At 46.9% G+C, this 21,442-nt stretch overlaps 4 protein-coding genes across 4 annotated transcripts; all 4 read left to right on the top strand.

Annotated features, from left to right (window-relative positions):
* Positions 1 to 1,370: 1,370 nt before the first annotated feature.
* On the top strand, positions 1,371 to 2,388 carry F4812DRAFT_457570 (uncharacterized protein; the record flags this gene model as incomplete). Its single annotated transcript, XM_047937190.1, has 4 exons — positions 1,371 to 1,584; positions 1,640 to 1,711; positions 1,765 to 1,967; positions 2,038 to 2,388. The coding sequence occupies 4 exons, from the start codon at positions 1,371 to 1,373 to the stop codon at positions 2,386 to 2,388; spliced, it is 840 nt and encodes a 279-aa protein (XP_047792493.1).
* A 1,781-nt stretch (positions 2,389 to 4,169) lies between these two features.
* Positions 4,170 to 6,964, top strand: F4812DRAFT_421782 (phenylalanine ammonia-lyase). The gene is made up of 4 exons (XM_047933590.1): positions 4,170 to 4,544; positions 4,607 to 4,713; positions 4,767 to 5,317; positions 5,384 to 6,964. Exons 1-4 carry the CDS (start codon positions 4,414 to 4,416, stop codon positions 6,695 to 6,697), a joined length of 2,103 nt encoding a protein of 700 aa, XP_047792492.1. The 5' UTR covers positions 4,170 to 4,413; the 3' UTR covers positions 6,698 to 6,964.
* Positions 6,965 to 10,476: 3,512 nt separating this feature from the next.
* F4812DRAFT_421773 (RhoGAP-domain-containing protein) lies at positions 10,477 to 16,395 on the top strand. Its single transcript, XM_047933589.1, has 4 exons — positions 10,477 to 11,041; positions 11,373 to 11,597; positions 11,697 to 14,401; positions 14,495 to 16,395. The coding sequence occupies exons 1-4, from the start codon at positions 10,887 to 10,889 to the stop codon at positions 15,775 to 15,777; spliced, it is 4,368 nt and encodes a 1,455-aa protein (XP_047792491.1). The 5' UTR covers positions 10,477 to 10,886; the 3' UTR covers positions 15,778 to 16,395.
* A 3,689-nt stretch (positions 16,396 to 20,084) lies between these two features.
* On the top strand, positions 20,085 to 21,442 carry F4812DRAFT_470139 (uncharacterized protein; the record flags this gene model as incomplete). Its single annotated transcript, XM_047938947.1, has 2 exons — positions 20,085 to 20,306; positions 20,453 to 21,442. 2 exons carry the CDS (start codon positions 20,085 to 20,087, stop codon positions 21,068 to 21,070), a joined length of 840 nt encoding a protein of 279 aa, XP_047792490.1. The 3' UTR covers positions 21,071 to 21,442.

Here is a 21,442-nt window from a genome sequence, read left to right as displayed (position 1 = left end):
TACGTGGATGCTCTCCTTTGTAAGCGCACGCACGCTAAATTTATCCTTTTATGGCCTCATATTTCATCGCAGTCGTATATATCCGTATCTAAGGTAACAGACTACAGTATGACCTCCCGGTTGGACTCGAATTTTTGTTACACGTGTGACCTGGCTTGAAAGGTCCGGCTAGAGAAGAACCGGGGCGATCCGCGATCTGAAGATTGGTGAGAAATCGTACCACCCGTCCATCTAGCCACCCTAGTCCTCCCTGTCAAAGCTGTGACCTGCAGTTCTTATTCGTTTATCAAGTAACCACTATAAGCTCAGTTACCTGCTACGTTACTAACCGTGACATGCCATGTCACTCATTACTTGGCAAGCACGTTTAGCTTTGAGTTGATATTCCAAAAGCACTACATAAGGCTAAGTACTGACTTCTAATAACAGGTAGGGGTCATGAGTGAAAGATACAAGGTAGATATAAAGAAATGCTGTTAGTTAGAATGGATGCAGATACCGTGTATTGAGGTATGTAGCGAAGATAGGATGCTGGATAGGCTCGACAACTAGTTAGGTGGTTCCAATACCCACCCACGCACATGGTCCCAGATTTGGCATAGGCAGTCAATGTTCCTAAACGGCGTGGAGTTAGAGCAGGCTACTATCGTATTGAGAGGAAAATAGATGAGTCTTTGTGAGACCTTCCTAACCCAGATAATCGCCTTCACACTAACACTTATCTACTCTGCCGTCATCGGATCCTCGTACTTCCCACGTCTCTATACCTCACTGGGGATATGTAAGTCCCCGGCAGCCGCCTGCGGTGGCTGCTCGGCCAATTAGGTTCTCAGCGGCCGGCTTGTCACAAGCTGGCTAGGCCTCCTGTACCACGTCCTGACCTAACGTCTTAGTTTCTCGTACGAACTGCTTTGTGATCGGGTGCCACGACGAGAAAATCTTATAGATGATAGAGATTCCCTATCAACGTCGAAAACCCCGAGGGGTCTAGGTATCCTTCACAGGTAGTCAACTAATCTTTCCCTGGACGTGGAGCTGTTAGTGTTGCCGTATACAGGGTCCAATACCGTCCAAGATCGGCTTATCTCGGACGAATGACTGTACGTGACTGTTAAGAATTTGATGGTGGGAATATAGCTTGGCATCGAGGTGATTGGCTTGTGACAAGGTGCCGGCTATATGACCTAAATGAACTCCCCACGGGTTACAATATTGATACTTATAAGACTTGTTCCGCACCTCTCTTCACCCTTCAAAACGGTTTTCTCAGCCACAACCGCCTCCCCACAGCTACACAGGTAGACGAGTGAGTACGCAGGATATCATTACAATCATCTTAAGAGCTACTTGCGGCATATTGCCTATTCAATATGAGGTTCGGCCAGTTGTCCTATATTGCTGCACTGGTAGGAAGTCGGCTTGTTGCCGGTGATGGAGAGGCTCATGGAGAAGGTCTTGAAGGCTCCATTATGGGACCCGTAGCCTTCCTTTGGCCTAATGACAGGCCGTGGTCCGCTTCGACGGACAATATTGGACCTTGTGGAAGCTCCAGCGGTGTATCTAACAGAACGGCATTCCCTCTCAGTGAGTATTCATAGCAAAGGCATGATGACGTTGAACTTACCTCGTTTCTATCTAGCTCAGGGAACTGTTGCCCTATCAATCGCCGACGAAGCCTGGAACGTCAACTTCTCCATTGCATATGATAATAGTCAGTACCTAATACTGCATTCGGTCTGAAATGTGATGCTAATAGGCTTCCAGCACCCACTATCCAGAGGCAGTTCTCTCAGCAAGTCGTCAGCGATGTGACAGAGATTGAACCGGGTCACCAATGCTACAAGATTGCCGATATCCCGAGCACCGTCTCCGCGGGAACTAATGCCACAATCCAACTGGAGTATTGGTCAAACGTCGACAATGAGCTCAATGGTAGAAATCAGACTTTCTACGCCTGCGCCGACATTGTATGAAATATACCTGCCAACTACACCCTAGGTACCTAGAACGTTAGACATATACTGATAACTTTCATAGACCTTCGTCGAGGCTAAGGATATGACGATCCAACCTCCCTGCTTCAACGTAACAGCAACAGGTTTCGAATCCGGAGACTCATCGTCGACTTCTACCCCGGCAGCCAGTGCCACGAATGCCGTCTCCGACTCAAACGTAGCTCCTAGCTCGGGCTCAGCTGGTGACGGTCTATCCGGCGGTGCAAAGGCAGGCATTGCTGTCGGTGTAATCGTAGCTTCTCTTGCGATTGTAGGTGCCATTGCCTTCGTGCTCCTCCGCAGGCGTAAGACCCAGACCCTCGACCATGAAGCATTGGCCACCGCTTCAAAGAACCAACCTGAAGTTGCTTCGGTAAGCAGTCAAAGGCGCTAAACTCTTATCCCTTTGATAAAGTGATAATAGAACATTGGGAAGAGGATTGGGCGCAGGAGGAGGGCAATGGAAATAGGGGTATGAATCAAGATGAATGAAACTATGTTATGGAACGGGATACTTGCCCCTACCTTATACCTGCATTGTTGTTAAGTGAATATGTCTAATGGCCCGCACTTAGTTCTACATGAATAGTAGTGAAAACGATGAGGCTTATGTCATAACATGTGTTTGGACTAAGGGTAGGTAGGTATACTCTATCCGCTTGCTCCTATTGGAAGCAATTATTCTATATTCTAAATTAGGTCGTGTTACGCGAGAAGCTTTGTTCTAAGTATAATGAGTTTAGACTCGTCTAATATCTTAACTAAAATAACCTTCCTTAGCTCTAGGCCCCTACTTATTGCTTGTAGTTACTCCTTTTTTTATACTTTATAATTCCATATGCCAGTTTCATTATAAAAATTTTGAGTGATTATAATCCTCGCTTTATACCTTTGACGTGCCACCTATGATTGTGATCTTGGAACTTCTCATAATCTGGGCACTTAAAGGGAGGTACCTAGATACCTAACAATAGGTACATGTGCCTAGCCTATATTAAGCTTTGATATCACGTCCCCCCCTGTCCCCTTGCTTAGTTTCAACCAAATCCGTTACCGCCGGGTTTGCTAATTGGTCGAAACTCGCGTATTATGAAAGGAAAATGCATAAAGCAGACTCGTGGGTTAAAGGCCCTTAATTATCTAATAACGCGGACTTGATCTACCACGTGTGGGCAGCCCTGTTTCTCACATGTGCACAGCTTTGTTTTTACTGAGAGTCTCCTTTCACGTTTCCACGAGTCGCTACCTATGAAATGCTATTGGTGCGGTTTCGGTCTTTGTAAGGAATGTTTTGTTAGTAGCTTACCTTTCGGGTGATCCGACCAGGTTCTCAAGGTGCCGGAACATGATAAGTAAAGTAGTACAAGAGGTAATACAAGCCGCATATTCTGAATATACAATGATAGGAGGTAGGTATGCAATCATTTCTCGACGAAAAGAGCTCTTTCGAACTTGGGTTTGTTTTTCATCGGCACTTCCCCACTCATAAAAGCCCTTGCATTGGAAGAGGTTCCAAGCTTGTTGATCCCGCTCAGGCCCGCTCCCAAAGAGGCCCCGCATCAATATGCAGTTGCTTTGTATACAAACCTGGGTCAAATATCAATATATCAACATGTACCTAGACCGTTAGGTAAGATACCTATACCTATTAGAGGTATGTAATATAGGTATGTACCTAGGTACCTAAGGTAACTTAGATCTATTACCACCTACCAGTAGGTATGCATAAGTGTAGAATACTCGATACACGATATGCTGTGTAACTTAGGTGATAGGCTATAAATGCAATTTTGGCAGGGGAACTCTAAACCATTCCTCATACATTACCTACATTAAGGTAGGTGCATACCTCTAACCTCGGCTAAACCTAAAATAAAGAAGCACCCACGACCAACAGGCACCTAACTCATTCCTTATTCGCTCGAGGTTGTTCTTTCTTGGGAACGAACCAAGACTACCTACCTTACTAAGTACCTAGATAAGGTACTTAAGGTAATCTTATACCTATACTGTACCTGACCCGAGCAGTGAGGTTGAAATCTTGAAAAGGCTTACTGTGTACTGCTTTCTCCATAGATACAACCACATGCCAGCTATAATCCATTCCTGCTAGTTACGATAATAAAGCAAGTAAGAGCTATCAAAGGAATGGCAAACGCGTTTATTTGATACCTAGTGGAAGGCGCTATCTCAAAGAGTAACCGTACCTAGCTTCATTTTCTAACGTAAAAGTGCTACTTAACCTTTGTTGCATGTCCTTACCCCTTTTGTAAGATTCCATCTATATATATTTCTCCTAGCTTCTTCTACATCCTCCCAGTTCAGTCTTCAGTCTGGGAATCTTCACGCTGACAATCCAGGCATTTACGTTACGGTATTACGGCATTACGTTATTAAGAATCATTTGCCTTAATTCGCAATGGGGATCCAAAGCAATCATCTCGCCAAGGTCTGCGAGGCATGGGACCACCTACAAGAGCGTATCAAAGCCGGCAGCTACGTCTTAGACGGCCAGAACCTCCATATCTCGGACGTTGTAGCTACAGCTCTGTATGTTGTTGGACTGTTAGGGTGTATATCTGTATATCACTTTTTTACTAACGGGACTTTAGCCATGGGTGCATACCCGAGATTACAGAAGACCCGGAAGTCGCCAAGAACATCCAAGATAGCGTGGATGTTTTGTACCATTACCTTTCGAAAGGATGGCATGTCTACGGTATGCGGACTTTGGGTATCTCATTTTGGTATCGACTACTGACCAATTATCAGGCGTTAATACGGGATTCGGAGGCAGTGCGGACAGCCGTACTGACCAAGTAGTGGCATTACAATCATCTTTAATGCAACTTACCCAGTCTGGAATTCTCTCAAGGTCTACAGATGGTTCTATTCCAGGCCACTCCATGCCCTCTTCATGGGTTCGTGGAGCTATCGCCGTCAGATGCAACAGTAACCTTCGAGGTCACTCTGCGGTTACACTCGCAGTCCTCAAGTCTATAGTGGCTTTGGTTAAGCACAACCTGACTCCCATGATACCATTGCGGGGTTCTGTTTCGAGTTCTGGCGATCTAATGCCGTTATCCTATATCGCTGGAACTATAGAAGGGAACCCAGACATCCTTGTTGAACGGAATGGTAAAGTAGTTCCCGCACCGCAAGCTTTGAAAGAGGCTGGACTAGAGCCAGTGAAGCTTGGCCCGAAAGAGGGTCTTGGCTTGGTCAACGGAACCTCGTCGTCAGCAGCACTTGCCGCTATGGTTATCACGGACGCCCATCGTCTGGCATTGCTCACGCAAGCGCTTACTGGCATGGCGGTAGAGGTAAGTTCAACAAGTAAACTCATATTATGGATAATGACACTGGTAACTAACCTATGAATCATGCAGGCATTGAACGGAAGCAGAGAGAGCTTCAACGAATTCATTTCCCAGACGCGACCTCACCCGGGCCAAATCGAGGTAGCCCGCAACCTTTACTTTTTCATGAGCGGCTCGGCTCTCGCGCGAGACGTTCTTCAGGGAAAGAAGCGTGATTCCCAGGATCTGGCCCAGGATCGCTATTCCGTACGAAGTGCCCCGCAATGGATCGGACCGCAGGTAGAGGACCTACTTCTAGCGGACCGACAAATCAGCATTGAACTCAACTCTACTTGCGATAACCCATTGGTGGACGTGCCGAACGGTGATGTTCACTATGGCGCTAACTTCCAGGCAGCGTGTGTGACATCGGCCATGGAGAAAGTACGGTTATCTCTACAAATGTTTGGCAGGATGCTCTTCTCGCAGATGACCGAGCTGGTAGACCCGAGTCTCAGCGGAGGTCTCCCGGCTAACCTTGCCGCGGATAACCCAAGCTTATCATTTACTATGAAGGGGGTTGAGATTAATATGGCATCATACATGGCCGAGCTGGCTTACTTTGCGAGCCCTATGAGCCCGTTCGTCCAGGCGGCCGAGATGCATAATCAATCTGTCAATTCGATGGCATTAGCGTCAGCACGTATGAGCGCACAAGCTACGGAAATCTTAACGCTGATGGCCGCCGCTCATCTGTATGCCAGCTGCCAGGCCGTAGATCTTAGAGCACTGCATAACCTCTTTGTGCAGAAGGCTACCGACACGCTTGCGTCGGTCACTACCCGATTCTTTTCTGATAGCTTAGAGGTCGATGAGCTAGAAATTCTCCAAAGCGCTCTAGCAGCTCACGTATACCCTTCCTGGTCATCTTCGGGCAAGAAAGATCTTCCTGAGCGTTGCGAATGCCTTGTGAGCTCAGCCGTGCCCATTGTTGTCAAGCACGTCACGGGTTCCATTACGGATGTAGTCCAATGGAAAGATGAGGCTACCAAGGCTATCTATGCTGTATGGGAAAAGACATTCGATGCTTTCCGCACCAAACCCCACACGTCCGAGCTGCTCGGCAAAGGCGCGAAGGTTTTGTACCAATATGTTCGCCAAACACTCGGCGTGCCGTTCCACCAGGGCTTTGTTGAGCACCCCACTATCCAAGGGGAAGAGTTGAACGGACGACCTAAGAAGACCGTCGGAGGATGGATTTCTATTGTTCACGATGCAATCAAGGATGGTTCTCTATATGGACCTCTGATAGAACTGGCTGCTAAGGGCCTAGTGAACCAGTCTAATGGTCACGCAAAGGGATACACCGACAGTACCAATGGGAGGATCCGAAACGATGCTTGAGCAGATACCTGTCCAGATACCTGACCAGATGCCTTGTCCAAATACCTGTCTTGTCCTACTTGGCTGTTCATTCGCTCGGGTTCTTGGGAGGAAAACAAAATATTCATAAAAAGGAAAAATAGATAGATGGTAGCGTACGATGACTTTACGCGAGCGAGAATCATGTTCTTTCGGATGTATTATTATATCCAATGAGCTTTTTTTCCTAAGTCTATAAATACAGCCGCAGTACTTAGCTCATAGACAATAAACATCATTTAACAGCGTCTGACCACTACCTAACCTAGATTTGCTTTTCGTTCGTGAAATGTATTATGATACTGCATGTTTTCAATATTTGGATAGCCGCGTAGCGTGGTTTATCTTGGGGTATGATAGGGACAGCGTTGGTTTTTTGATACCAGGTTAGAAGTTCGTATATCTTTGTTATGTTACCGGATCGAATGAGCGCGTGCAATATAAACGTAGTTGAGTCAATGTGCAATTAATCAACATCCTAGGTAATTGTATAATGTTTATCAGGGACTGCGGCTAAGCGAGGAACCGAATATCCCTGGCCCCTAGCCCCTGCTCCCTGCTTCCTGCAGTCAATTACTACTTCTACCTACCTAAGGTAATGTACGGATCCGTATCCATACATAGTACTGCCATATCAAGTCGAGACAGGGGATCGTCGACCCCTAGCGTATGAGGTAGGTACTGATCCTAGATAGAAAAGCACGGGCCAAGATAGCGGTTCTCGGAAGATGTTGCTGACCATATTAACTAATTCCATCTTCAATCCCTCTTGATGAAACCGATACGAAACCACGGGAAAACTGCTGGAGAAAAAGATGATCATTGGGGTTCGGAATATGGGTAGCGGATATCGCAGTGTATATATCGGATATTTCACGCCAACTTTTCTAATTATGAACTACGGAGATGTTTCCAAAAGAGCTGTCCCACCGAGGAACCGGCGTCATAATGGAATGATGATGCGCGTCCCGGGCATGTCGAAGAAACCCTCACGGTCTCGTGCCCATCTTTTTTTCTTGCACGACTTCCAATTTCTTAGCCATTTTAGCAATCAAAAACAGGCTATCTATCCGTAAGGACTTGAAGGGATCTTGAAATCCTTAAGAATTTATCCCCACTGCTCATACCTAATGTGTTGTACATTAGGTTAGGGCCGTCAGGTAGTCAACCGTAATCTGGCGGGGGATCTGGTTTGCCGAACCTTGGTACTTCCTTAGCCGGTAGAGCATTGAGGCCATTGAGGTAGACGAAAGCTATGGATGATGGATATAAATATTTCCGTTCGCATGCAATGGCTAGACGCGCTGCCGAATGGCTAGGGGCATGACATGTCTCAGCGCAAACCAACCGCGTACTGTTGTGTACTCACGTTGTGTGCTCTGCGTCTGAATAAACCGTACCAGGTACATGAGAGGTAGACAGATAGTAATACATAGATCGGCTTATATATCTGGTTCTGTATCACTACGCCTCCAGGCAAAAAAAGGACAAAAATCTACCGAGCACGGCACCCGTGATTGGTAAGGCTATGCGTTTTTAGAGTCATGCAACCGTTAGAGATTTATATTGATCCTATGGAGCCTTCTCCTCGCCGTACTACGCCGGGGAAGAATGTTGAACGAGCCATCCTGTCGACGTGGCATTAGCGGCGGCAAGAGCTTGGAGCCAATCATATTACAGAAAGGTAAGACATTCCAAGCCGTGAGCACTGGTGAGGCTTGCAGCTTACATAGGCTGAGAGGTACAGCCTTCAAAAGTGGTGGAAAGTTGTCAAACAGAACAAACCAGGTCCGGGAGTCGAGAGGATTTCTGCCAGAAGCCGAAAGCAGCAAATGTGGCGGCTGACATGCTTGGCCGATAGGGTACCAAAACTTGGTTCTCCCTGCGAGATTTCGATTTCGCGGATGGGGAGAGGGGATAATGATGGGTCATGGACCGTTACGTGCATCAGACTTACATAGTCCACATAGTCCACATAGGTAGTCCACAGAGTCCACAGAGTCCACAGAAGTCCACAAAGATCCCAAACCCTAGATCGCCACATCACGCTATGTATATATGACGATACCACATGTATGTAACTTATATCAAGATGTATTATGACGATATTGGACGCCCCTTTGGATGCTTGTTCCATCACACCGCCAACTCACTCGTCAAGAAAGCCTTTTTTTACCAATTCTCCGACGTGATTGGTCTAAGCCGCGGCTGAGATGGTGTAGAGGCAAAAATAGGTACTAGACGAATACCTAGGCCGGACGATGAAAAAGAAGGTGATCATAATTTTTTTTTTCTCTTATCACTCTGGAGTTTGATCACTCCTGGCTAGACTTATTAAAGTCGTTCCCATAGGTACCTCAATAAGCGCGAGAAAGTGAAATCTCTTGCTACCTACTCGCTGGTGGTGGTGGGTAGTGGTGGGCAGTGGTGGGCCTCAAATAAAGGGGCACTGGCACTCAAGCTTCAACCCAAGCGATACCGATGTGGTTCCTGCAGAAATCTTCCGTATTCTTTCCCACCTCCTGCATGATACATTATCAACACCCACATCGAGTGCTACGCTAGTTTTATGGTCTCGAATTATGTGAAGCTTCCCTTTCGACTGTGGGCGCGTCCTGGCTTGCTTGAGATACAAACCTGTGGATGAATAGTGATTATTGTTTTATCATGGATAAAAGAGAGTACCTATATCGAAGTTTATTAAGCCCCTTCTTTAATTCAGGTGTAGTCTCAGGTGTAGTCTTTGTCCGAATATTCCAGCTGCGGGACTGGCTTTTGACCCTTGATGATAATCCGTCAGGATAAAAGAAAAAAAGAAAAAAAGAAAAAAGATAGATGCTTTGATTTGGTATCTGCAACCACCCTTGAAAAACCTGGGGTAGCGAACGGTAGGACCGATGAAAACGAACAAAATAAATTGGCAAAAATTTTCAAAGGTTTTTTTTTCTTCTTTTTTTCCCTCTCGCGAAAACGAGTGGATTGAAGGGGTTTGATTGGAAATTGGACGTCCTGGGTCATTCCCAGGATGCGAAGCAGGGATCTTGTCGTAAGAGTTTAATTAAAAATCCAATCCGGGGTTAACGGGAAGAAATGGATCTTTTTTTATCTTCTCTCCTTGCCTAAATGTCAAGAGTAGCGTACTATACTTTTGAGAAATCTGGAACCAAAACTGTTCTGTCTCTTCAATGTCTGAGTATATGAGATAGCTACTTACCTAGGTGCTTATGTTTAAGAATAATTGATAGATCCAATCTATTATAAGAGTCAATTTCTGATCTCGTGCCTGCTTATTTGGTAAGATGATGATATCTGTACTACCACCTGCATAGTACATCTACTATTTTAGTGCCGAAGCACTTACTTTCTACTGTTATTAGTTACATATGCTAGCCTCTCTAACTCCACGTGCGTGGAAACGTTTAGACCCGACTTTACAGAGTAGCAGGTGCTGTCGGTTCCCTTGAGCGCTCATGTATCGACCCGTTTTGGGTTTGTGGGGGCTTAACTTAAAAAGTTTCATGCGCTGTCATTGGACGTTGTAAACACCCCTAGGTCAGCATTGAGGTAGGTAAGTCAACACATCCACTGCTCAGCGCTGGCGTTGCGCTGCAAAGCAAGGCTCTTCTACAACAATGTAACCGTTTCTATTCTCATAACTGGTTTGACTGGCTTGACTGGACTTCGGGCTCAAACCCCCTCCCTATTACCCTTTTGTTATTACTCCCTACCAGGTAGGAGGTACCTAAGGTTAGGTAGTTATTTGATTTATTATTATTTTTTATTTGCCCTTCTTAATTACTATGTAAACATCTGTGCAGGCTGGACTGCAAATTGCACTTTATCACTTTATTTCTCACACATCAGCGCACTGCTTTTTCCCCCTCCCAAAAGACCCGTAAAGCCCTTGCAGCAGCCAACAGCGTACAAGTAATCTGCACGCGCTTAGCTGTCTCAAGTCTCTTCGCCCTCCAACCCTGTCATGTTATTATATGCGGCGTCAATCAGGGTCGTTTAGGCGTCTCGAACGAGAAGGTCCGAACCTCGACAGGAAGTTCGCGACGCCGATTGGCTTTTTTCGGCAGCCCCTTTGAGCAACGACATTACAAGCCAGACTAATTCGGCTCCTCTCTCTTTACTCCTCTTGTTTATTGTGGACCGAGGACCGTGGACCATGTCGCATCTTTCGCTTCAGTGTAGCGAAAGCCCATCATCAGATTCTCATCTTTTGGAGGATAGTCCAACAATAGGCAGAGCCATTGTGAATTATCCCTCTAACGACGCCAATCTACCGCCGTCGCCGTTGTCTATACCCTTTCCCAGCGCAAGGTTAGTGAGATGGTTTTCTTTTTTTCTTCTTTCTTTTTTTCCTTTTCTATCCTTTTTTACTTTTTTTTTTTTCCTTATTTCCCTTTCTCTACACATCGACCACCGCCCATCTCTACTTGTGGCTAGTCGTTGCGTTGTTTCTGGAGATGTATGGTATGGAATGCTAGGTGGACTTGGCCTTTTCTTTTTCTTTTTCTTTTTGGGCTTACCCATCTTTATTACTAAAAAAAAAGAAGAAGACTTCTCACTTCCAACATCTGAAGGACCTATTAGTCTTGTGATCTATCGTACCCGACGTTGGTGCTGACTTGAATACCCCCACTTGAACTAGACAGCGGAAAACTCTAGCTCCTAGCCCTTTACAAACAAGTACGGCTCTGTCTCCGCCTTCCAGCGCAAGCCTGTCCCGATCAAAATTCCCCGAGCCTATCCACGAGTCACTCCCAGGCGCTTCGGTCGACCAGATCCTATCGCGAGAAACACTGCGACAGTCTTCAAGACAGAGCAATCGTGCGGCCAACAATTCTTCAGTTCCACCCTTTCCTTCCAGCCATAGGTTTGTATAGAATTTTTTTAATCCATCGTCGGTTGGATTTACTTGCTACCATTACGAATAGAAGTCAAATAATCTGACAAGGTCTACGTGTGCTTTTAGGGCCTCGCCCTCTTCCTATCCTTCGGATGATACTCCGGGTGTTTCCGACGCAGCCGCACCCACAAAGCCGCCCGTAGGCTCTGCCCTTACGAGTCTGCCCAATATGGCTGGCAGTTCCTCATCCTCTAAGCCCGAGGCTGCAGATCCTCCAAGGACGTCGTCTATCGATTCTGCTATATCCGCTATTTCTTCGAAAGCTCATTCACACCAGGGTTCGCAGGATAGCCAGTCTGGCACTGCGAATATATCTAGTTTGGTCAGGGCGGCAGGAAGTCCCGAGGCCGTCATACAGTATTTGTTGAAGGAGAAGCAGTCACAATCGCAACAGAATTCACAGCTATGGAGGCTTGTGGACAAACAGAGAGCAATGATCCTAGGCCTCAACAAGGATCTCGAGCGCGCTCTGAAAGATAAGGAAAAATACAGAAAAAAGCTGAAGGATGTAATGGCTGCCCATGATGAACACCTAAAGGTTGATTCTGTGCACTCGAGTCTACCTAGCGTTCCTCAGCTCAACGTAAACGTGCCGAGGGAAGAGGAAATCGATATGCCTGGATCACCTTCAAACCTCGATTCGGATAGTGTCAAACACTCACCTATCGACGTCTCTATAGCACCCTACCCGATAACGCCTCCGGCTGACCAAGTCCCCCAGGGGATGCCTTCAGTAGTCGGCGAACTCTTAGACCCGTCGCACGCTATGCCAAAGGCATCCGAACATGCGTTAGACCATTTCGATCTTGAAGAGGAGGACCGTGCTGCCGAAGAAGCCAAGAAATCTTCAGAAGCAATGAAGGACATCCCGATTAATTTTTCGCTTCCCCCATCCCGAAGCTTTCCCGGTGACCCGCCTCGAGTGCCTCCTCCCAAACGTCCAGCAGCCGATCCTCCGGCGGTTTCGGTCATTGAGGCAACACCACTTGTAGACCAGGGTATTTCGCAATTTCCGCCTCCGTCTGCTCCACCACCACGGAAACCTCCACCTGCCCCGTTGCAGTTGAAGAAAGAGTCGAAAGTGCCCGTTTCGATCTCTCCCGAGGACAATTCCGATTCCGATTCCGATTATGATTCGTTATTGGAAGTAGATGAGCTACCTATTATTGAAAAACGCGGCCGGAGGAAGACAAGGGAGGAAGATGATAGAGAAAGAGAAATTCTCGCACAGAAGGAGGCCGAGGCTCGAAGCCTGTCCAAAAAGAGCAAGAAGGATAGTCAAAAAGGCACTCCTATTGCTCAGGACTCGGAGCCTTCTCAACATGGTGTTCCTGCAAATTCACGGATAGTTGGTGCTCAGGACTCGCTGGCTCCCAGCAACATGCCCCCATCACTAGCCAGTCTCATGAGCAACGACGACATGAGCGATATTCGAGAGGTTGTGGTTCCCGCTTTCTTAAAAAGTCCTGGGCTTCCTGCAAGTCCAAGACCAATGATGCACTCCACCCCCGCGTCTCCTCGCGGCGTCGGCATCGGGATGGCAATGCCTCTGTCCCCACGAGCTCCTAGACAACCAATCCCGCTACCTAATAATACACAGCTAAACTCTAGCGCTTTGAGCCAAGCATCCACAAAGCAATCTAGCAGCTCTAGATATATGCCCGACGGTTCACAGTCGAGCCCTCGTACGAATCGCGAGAGCCCTATCGAAAGGACTAAAATTTACAGAGGATTCGCCACCGAGGAATATCCCGATTTGCTGTTACCGCCTAACGCCCTACCGTCTATCGAGGTTAAGGTGGCGTCATCTCGTATGAAGCCTTCAAGAGCCAGCCTCATGTCATTGACGCAGTTGGAGGAAGATCCCGTTTTTACTTTGGCCATTCTCTTACGGGCGGAAGGTGTTGAGCTATGGAGAGTTGAGAAAGACACTACGTCTCTCGCTAAGCTGGACCAAAAAATGAAGCAATGCGCAGCTTTCACGGCCAAGACTCCAGATAGGTCTCTGTTCAGTGGTCATTCGCCCGCTAAGCTCGATGCTCGCCGTACCGTTTTAGATCATTATCTCGATGAGCTCTTAAACACACCTCTCGACACCCCAACAGCCTTAGAACTCTGCAAATACTTATCTACCAACACCCTTCGACCTAACGCAGACGAGCCTTCACCAACCCATGAATCGAACAACGAAGGTGCAATCCAAAAGACGGGCCCAGGAGGCAGGCCGTTCAAAAATGGCTATTTGACAAAGAGGGGCAAAAATTTTGGTGGATGGAAAGCCCGATTCTTCGTCCTCGATGGGCCTCACCTGAAATACTATGAGACGCCAGGTGGTGCGCACCTCGGAACTATTAAGCTTCAGAATGCGCAAATCGGCAAACAATCTCAACATACTAATGATGGTTCTCCAGCGAGCGGTCCGAACGGCGAGGAGTTAGACAACCAATATCGCCACGCGTTCCTCGTTCTCGAACCCAAAAAGAAAGATTCCAGCAGCCATGTGAAGCACGTTTTATGTGCCGAAAGCGATATCGAACGTGATCAATGGGTGGAAGCTTTACTCCGCTGGATCGACTATCGAGATGATAACGACGAAGATGCACAACCGGCTGCTACCCATGGCCGAAATCAAGCCGGGGGCAACAATGCCCATTCTAACAATTCGAATTTGAATACAAAGAAAAAGGGACATGACAATGGAAAACATCATGGGCAACATAGCGGTAACCAAGAAGGACTGATCGGGATGAGTTACGACTCAGCTAGGCAAGGTAATATTCCGGATGGTGCTCCCTCCAGACACCAGAAAACTGGCACACCAGAATCACAAGAAAGAGTCAACGGTCCAGCTTACACCATCTCAGCCCCGAAAGATCCACAGTTAATCCCCGACGGTGCCTCATGGGGTGGTAAGACAGGCCTGGCTCCGCCTGGCCCCACGAACGAGGAAAAGAAGCAGAGGAAGCGTAGTTTCTTCGGATTTGGTCCTCGAACTCGATCTTCCACCGATGACCAAGACCCATCTTACAATTCCAATGCCGGCAATGCCCCACAAAACCAAACCGAGCAGCGTGGACAGATGCGACAGGCATTTGGTGCCCACCTCGCCGACGCCGTGAGATTCGGTAGACCTTTCGACACCAACGTCCCTCTTCCAGCAGTCGTATACCGTTGCATACAGTACCTCGATGCCAAAAACGCGATCCGAGAAGAAGGCATCTTCCGGCTTAGTGGTTCTAACGTGGTGATTAAACAACTACGCGAGCGCTTCAATACTGAAGGCGATGTTAATCTGCTCACCGACGAGACGTATTACGATATCCACGCTGTGGCTTCCTTGTTGAAGCTCTACCTTCGCGAACTCCCCACAACTATCCTCACCACAGATCTTCATATGAAATTTGTGGAGGTCACTGAGATGTCTAATCAGCAAGAGAAGATTGCCTCATTAGCACAGCTCGTGCAGCAACTTCCGCTAGCGAATGAGACGCTGCTTAAGTACCTCATTGCCTTCCTGATTAAGATTATCAACCATTCGGATACGAATAAGATGACTGTACGTAACGTCGGGATTGTTTTCTCACCGACATTAAATATTCCGGCCCCGGTATTTGCTTTGCTTCTACAGAATTATGAGGGTATTTTCGGTATAGATCCAGAGGAGTACGAACTACCGTCTCCAGTTGATACAGACTCGGGCACGACAGAGACCCAACCGGCTCGGCCATCCACGGCAACAGACTCGCCCCAGAGACGCCTAGTCGAACTGACACAGCAACGGTCGACACCTACTCCTCCCCTTGGCGTAATGGGGGCCAGCCTCCGCCCGACGGCAACGCCTCCACCTCGTCAGTCCTCCTATGAACCGCATTACCTAGCCCAACCGGCATCACAATCTTCCCTTCGCCCAGCCTATGAGAACAACAACCTCGTCATACCACCAAATTACGATCCAAACTCGAGGCAACCTGGCTATGACCGAACGCACTATACATCTTACGAGTCTAACTACAACGAAAACTCGTTATCTGCATACGACCAGTCTTCTAATAGGAGCAAAAGAAGAGAAAGCGTAATGTTTATGGGGAACATGATGCTTAATCAGCAAGGTTCCAAGAGCCACTTGAGGGAGGAAACTCGGATGTAATTGCATCTAGCGGCGAGACCTGAGGATATTTTGATAACTAGCGATTTTTTGATGATTCCGGATATATATCACGACCTATTACTGTCACATGGCTGGTACCGATGCTTGCTATTTCAATTCCTTCAGAGACGATTTTACGTTATTTAACGTACTCGGCAATCGGCGCAGACTATCGATTAGATCTAGACCTCGTCACATTTCAGTATCTTGAATCAAGCAAGTCCCAAGTGTCGTCCCATTGGTACAGTCGCTACGGACAGGGGCCTTAGCAAACATAATACTCTAATGATATTATTTCAAGTAGTCTCGGGATGTGAGGCTGGAGTAGGAGAGGGGTTCATGGGGTATGAACCCCTAAGGAGGTTGTCATTCGGTTACTCCCAAAATTTGGAACCGGGTTTGGCACGAATGTGGCATTTCAGCTGCAGCTGCGGGTGGCATCTTGTCTTCCAGTGTTCTACCGGTGAATTTCTTGAATAGCGGAATAGGGTAAAGATATTACGATATCGTGGCGTTGGAGGCTCTTATGGGAAATGAATTCCCAACTTATCTACCTACCTTGTTACCTAGCATTAGCGAATGAAGAAGAAAAAATACCAAATCTTGCTAGAACCCTTTGTTTGGACGATTTTGATGAAAAAAACATCACCTTCAAAATGGAAACTGATCGCAAGTCGGGCTCGGCACTGTCATGTGAGCTGACTTTCCAGTCGCCAGTATGACAAGAATCCTGCGCGTCCGCCCATTACTATTGGCCGGAGGGTTTCCCCGGATTCTTTTCGTCTGCAGTGAGATGGTAATACCATATGTGTTATGGCTGAACTTAAACCACTAAACTTTTAGGTACTTAGAGCCTCATCGTCTAGATCGCTAGAGTCTCATGATAAGAGGCAACCAAACGAATATGTAGTTCGATTCTTCAGAAACGGCGCGGTTGACTGCCTGAGCACCCAAAGTACTTGTTTTACGTTTTAGGGTTTAGGTTTGTTCTTTTCTTTTTTTTCTTTCTCCTCGACGTCCCTTCACTACTCCGCTGTTGACATGACCAGACAGACATGGGGGGGGGTGGGGGTTGCCGCATAGACCCTTGAGAGTGGCTTCGTATCCGAATGGACTAATAAGAAGGCAACGTAGGTAGGTAGGTAATGAATAAATCTTGATTAGTTGCTGTCCCTTTTATTAGATCATGTTGTTATAGGGTGATCCGTACTATATATCTTACCAGCAGCCACGTTTACATTGACATCCACCCACTCTACCCGATCGATCGACCGCCGATATCAGCAAACGCGGCAGATCCCACCTGTCTTCTTTCTTCCATATAAAGTATAATCGTGTAGTTCGATGTTACTATTAAAGGACATAAGGGGTATGAAGGGGATCATATCATTTCCCCGAGTCGTGTGTGAACCCCGGCTCGTAACCTTATTGACTCCACGTCTATGTTCCAGTTTCTGCTTTAAGAAAGCTGCAGGCCGTTGCTCCGCTTGGTTCCTGGTCTAGACTCCGCCATCTAAATACCCCACGGACTCCTAGGGGTACCTATTCTTTCGATCCGGTATATGACATCTACAACCCTAGACTACCTACAACAACAGAGGTATCCGGATCCGATACTCGGGATCCCAGGATGCACTTCCCGGTGGTAAGAACCCCCCCATCCCCTCCGTAGCCGCATGCAAACCAATCTTTAAGCAGTTACCATGTTACAATCAATGCCAGACAGTGCTAGGATATGCGCGTTTCCATATTAATAGGACACGTAGAATAAACCACTTCGAATTTGACGTTTGCAACCTGGTTGGTTTACATGATAAGGAGAGCTGACTCGATTATAACAGCTTGCACAATAGGATTACCAGAAGCTCCAAGCATATCATCAAGGCCCATTTTCACGGCCGAGTGCGTAAACACGCACATACAAAAAAAAAAGAGGGTATAGTTCAGGATCGCGCTACGCGAGTTTACATACATCTACCGAGAATTGACTTCGACGGGTTGGTCTGAAGATGAATCAAGTCCACCCCCCTCCTGCGCACTACGACTCGTTAGTTAGCTTCATATCATTCTCGTCGAGTAATGAATGAATGGTCTTTTTTAGGGAGGGGGTAGGGGATATCGACGAGCGCCAAGCCGTATCCGACTGCTTTCTTGCGCGGTCCGTGTCCATAAATCAAATCGAATCGATACCTACCCGGGTAGGCTGGGGCATAGGCAGGTATGTGTATTTGAAGCAACGGGGTCTTTTCTATCATAAAAACTTCGCCCCCCATAGCTGCACATGATGAAAAAACGAGACGCTAGAGCGAAGCTAGAATTCCAGACCCCAGATCCCTGAACGTCGAGATCCCAGATCCAAATTCAGACCCCAGGTTGTTCTCCCGTACCTACTTAGTACCTAACCTAAGGTACCTACCTAGGTACCGTAGGTATGTTTGGAATTCAAGTTCGAAGCCTACCCTAGCTAGCGAAACGCGAATCATGATGCCTTGGTAAGCAATGTAAGTGGCCCAATGGGAACGCAAGCCCTTTTTGCCCTTGTCTTATTTCTCACCAGTTAAAGTGTCAAAATACCCAGACCGGCCGGGTCTTGCAATATAGGATCGGTCGGAGATGCATACCGCGAAGGGCTATCAAGAGGATTTGGATGGTCAAGAGGCTTTTTTCGATCGTCGAGAGGTCGGGGTGTTATTAGATATCCTGCCTATGGCCTGGGCCGGAGGCTCTCCGTGCTCCCTGCCTTCGAACATCGTCTTTTTCCTTTTTATTTTTTTTTAATAATCTCTTTATTTATTTTTCCTCTACAGGTGACCGGTATCATGCTGCTTGCAGCGGACACGGTACGAGATGTAATCTCTGGAATCGATACCGAACCAATCAAGTAGAACTGCCGTTCCTGGTCGGGAGGCGAGAAAAAAAAATTTGCGAAGGTGACTTTAAACGGGCGTTGGAAGGAAAAGGGAAAGGGGATAAAAAAAACTAAAGGCAAAGAAAAGTTTACAGTATGTATGACAGGTGGCCTGGTAAGCTAGCTAAATGAAGGAGTCTGGGTAGAGCTAAACCATTGTCAACCATGCATTAACTTTAACTAGGTAGCTACTAGTGACTTTCGTTATACTACGTAAAAAAAAAAAAAAAAAAAAAAAAAAAGTTTAAAGTAAAGACTAAAGGCCAAGTTATTCGGCAGGGATGATAGCTGATGAGATGTCCTAAATTGTTCTAAGTTGGGTGCTAAAATAAGAGGAGCTGATATGAATTTTGACTCAAGTCAGCCGAATATGTTAGGATGTAGACATTTTACGGGGGTATTTTAAGAGCAGCATCGCTTATTACATCGTTTGCCTTACTATGTTATGTTGATGTCTTTTGGGATGTGTTTAATAAATGCCTTTAAGATAATTTATGGCGTGATCATAAGGTCGTTCGTTTTTATTGTGTGCAAAGAAACCTGTTCTTGAATATTTTTTTTCCTTTTTTTCCTTTTCCTTTTCCCCCTTTTCCCTTTTGGATCTATCCCCCACACTTCAGGTGCCTCGTTTGCCACACTTTTCTTGTGCATTTCCCTGTGTTCTGTTGTCTAGCATCTAGCATCTAGCATCGCATCTTTACGCAAGCGGTGTACAAAGCTCGCTTCCCGTTATATCGGACTGACCACTTATAGCCCGCTCGGAGCCCAGTCCGAAGGTACGTGCATAACTGCTATTATTGCCACGGCCCACGGCCAGGCAATATAGAACTGCACTTCTTAATATCTAACATAGGTACAATACCTAGGTAGTCCATGACAAGTATTAGCACGATTGTGACAGCTTAATCCCGACCTTTGCCTGCTTCCTAGAACCCCATCATGATCGTGTATATTACCCCTAGTGCAAACACATTTAATGCCGAGTAAATCCCATCGCTATTAACCGTCTTGACCATCAGTGACCCGTTGCTATGACGTTCCAGCATCCCAGTATTCGGGGACCTAAGTCTAATACAACTACTCCGTCGAAGCTTATCAACACGACCGGTCGATGATTCACCTCCACAAAAAGGTCAAAAGAGTCAGCATAGTTCGCACATTCGTCTCATACAGGTGCTCAACAACTTGATTCATCTCTACATTTTCGGACAAAAACCTCATAACCAATCCCCATCTTTGAACTGTTTGTTAGGTACCTCCTACAGAACATTTTCAGTATCTTTTGCTTACCTATCTACACCCCAACATATTAACACATACCTACAAGGTCAACTCCATCGTAAGAACGGAAGAACTACTACTACACTTCATATCGTCGTAAAGACGCCCGCCAAAAACTATGAACGCAACAGTCGAACTTTCGCAGAAATTCGGCGATTGGTCAGACGAAGTTCCAACTTCTTGGACTTCAACTATGTTCACATCTCCCTTCGGTGAAGGCATATCTGTCTCCGATCCTCAGTTATGGGCTAGTCCAGGTAACAATTCAGACGAATATTACAGGTCTAGTCCCAATACCGTACGGGACGAACTGGCACACCAGCTAGATACCAGTGGTAACGTTAGTGTTTTTATCTCAGTCTTCCCGACGCTTCTACAGTTCATCTGATACACAATGATACACAATTACTTACCGTTCTACGAACCATCGTGCTAGCCCCCGTCGTATCAGATCACATCATCCCATCTAGCTAACCACCAATTCAGTTTGAGTCTGGGTACAATATTGATGACAGCACTGCAGGAGCAGACGTTTTTGTTTACGATCAATATCCAGACACCCAAGTGTCGGGACAATCTGTTCAGCCCACCTTAGGTGGCCCGTTTGCTGAGCACACGAACCTGCCAAACAATACTGAGACGGTCGTTAATGACTCCACGCCAGTATTAACGAAGCGAAAGAGTATTCGTAGACGGTTTTCTTCGCGCAGTTCTGAGACCAACACATTTTCGCCTCGATCCATGTCGGGGTTATCCCCGTGCTCCGGATCTTCGCTGAATTGGACGGTAAATGGTCCAACCCCCCCATCTCCAGACGGCAGCATCGGGTTCGCCGACGACTCCATGCCGCCAAACAAGCACCGGCGTAACCGGGAGCGGAACCGCGTGGCCGCGCACAAGTGCCGGCAGAAAGCCAAGCAGAGTATGTCAGAATTGCAAACGAGAGAAAGGGAGCTAAGCCAGCAAAACCGGATGTTACAGGAACACGCAGGCAGCCTACGCGACGAGATATTGGATCTGAAGAACGAAATCCTCAGACACAGCAGCTGCGATAGCGATATAATTCAAAACTACATCGCGCGTGCAGCTCGGGAAGTACACTAATGCGGGCGACACGTTCGTAACGAAATAGGCGGTTGGATCTGGAACAAGTTTTTCTCCGCCGATTTGATGTGCCGACAAGGTCAGCAGCTCCAGCGAAAAGAATATAGGTTACCTGTGTTAACAGGGAAGACGAGAATCAGGTTCCTTTTGTATTGGCCGGGGAATTTTCCAACTTACTTGTACTTGCCAGGTCTAATGGCGTCGACAAATTTGACTAAATACGAGTGTGCGCCGATGTTCTTCGCGACGCTCCGTTTTTGACGGGTACCTTCGTACGACATCCTCAGAGCCGTTGTCGTAAAAGGTCGTGATACAGAGGGTTTCTTTCTTCTCTCTTTTTTTTTGTATTGGAAAGGTCTCGGAAGGAAAGTC

The sequence above is a fragment of the Daldinia caldariorum genome (genome assembly GCF_022478825.1).
Source record: "Daldinia caldariorum strain CBS 122874 unplaced genomic scaffold F4812scaffold_4, whole genome shotgun sequence".
Classification (NCBI taxonomy): domain Eukaryota; kingdom Fungi; phylum Ascomycota; class Sordariomycetes; order Xylariales; family Hypoxylaceae; genus Daldinia; species Daldinia caldariorum.
Note: the sequence above shows the minus strand (reverse complement) of the source record. Positions and strands in the feature narration are given on the sequence as shown.

What these genes read in the sequence shown, in the direction of transcription:
- F4812DRAFT_421782 (XM_047933590.1), top strand. Translation starts at nt 4,414, where the DNA reads ATGGGGATCCAAAGCAATCATCTCGCCAAGGTCTGCGAGGCATGGGAC. An exon ending in GACGTTGTAGCTACAGCTCT is followed by an intron (nt 4,545 to 4,606) that starts GTATGTTGTTGG and finishes ACGGGACTTTAG; the next exon opens with CCATGGGTGCATACCCGAGA. An exon ending in GAAAGGATGGCATGTCTACG is followed by an intron (nt 4,714 to 4,766) that starts GTATGCGGACTT and finishes ACCAATTATCAG; the next exon opens with GCGTTAATACGGGATTCGGA.
- F4812DRAFT_421773 (XM_047933589.1), top strand. Translation starts at nt 10,887, where the DNA reads ATGTCGCATCTTTCGCTTCAGTGTAGCGAAAGCCCATCATCAGATTCT. An exon ending in CCCTTTCCTTCCAGCCATAG is followed by an intron (nt 11,598 to 11,696) that starts GTTTGTATAGAA and finishes GTGTGCTTTTAG; the next exon opens with GGCCTCGCCCTCTTCCTATC. An exon ending in TTACGACTCAGCTAGGCAAG is followed by an intron (nt 14,402 to 14,494) that starts GTAATATTCCGG and finishes ACACCATCTCAG; the next exon opens with CCCCGAAAGATCCACAGTTA.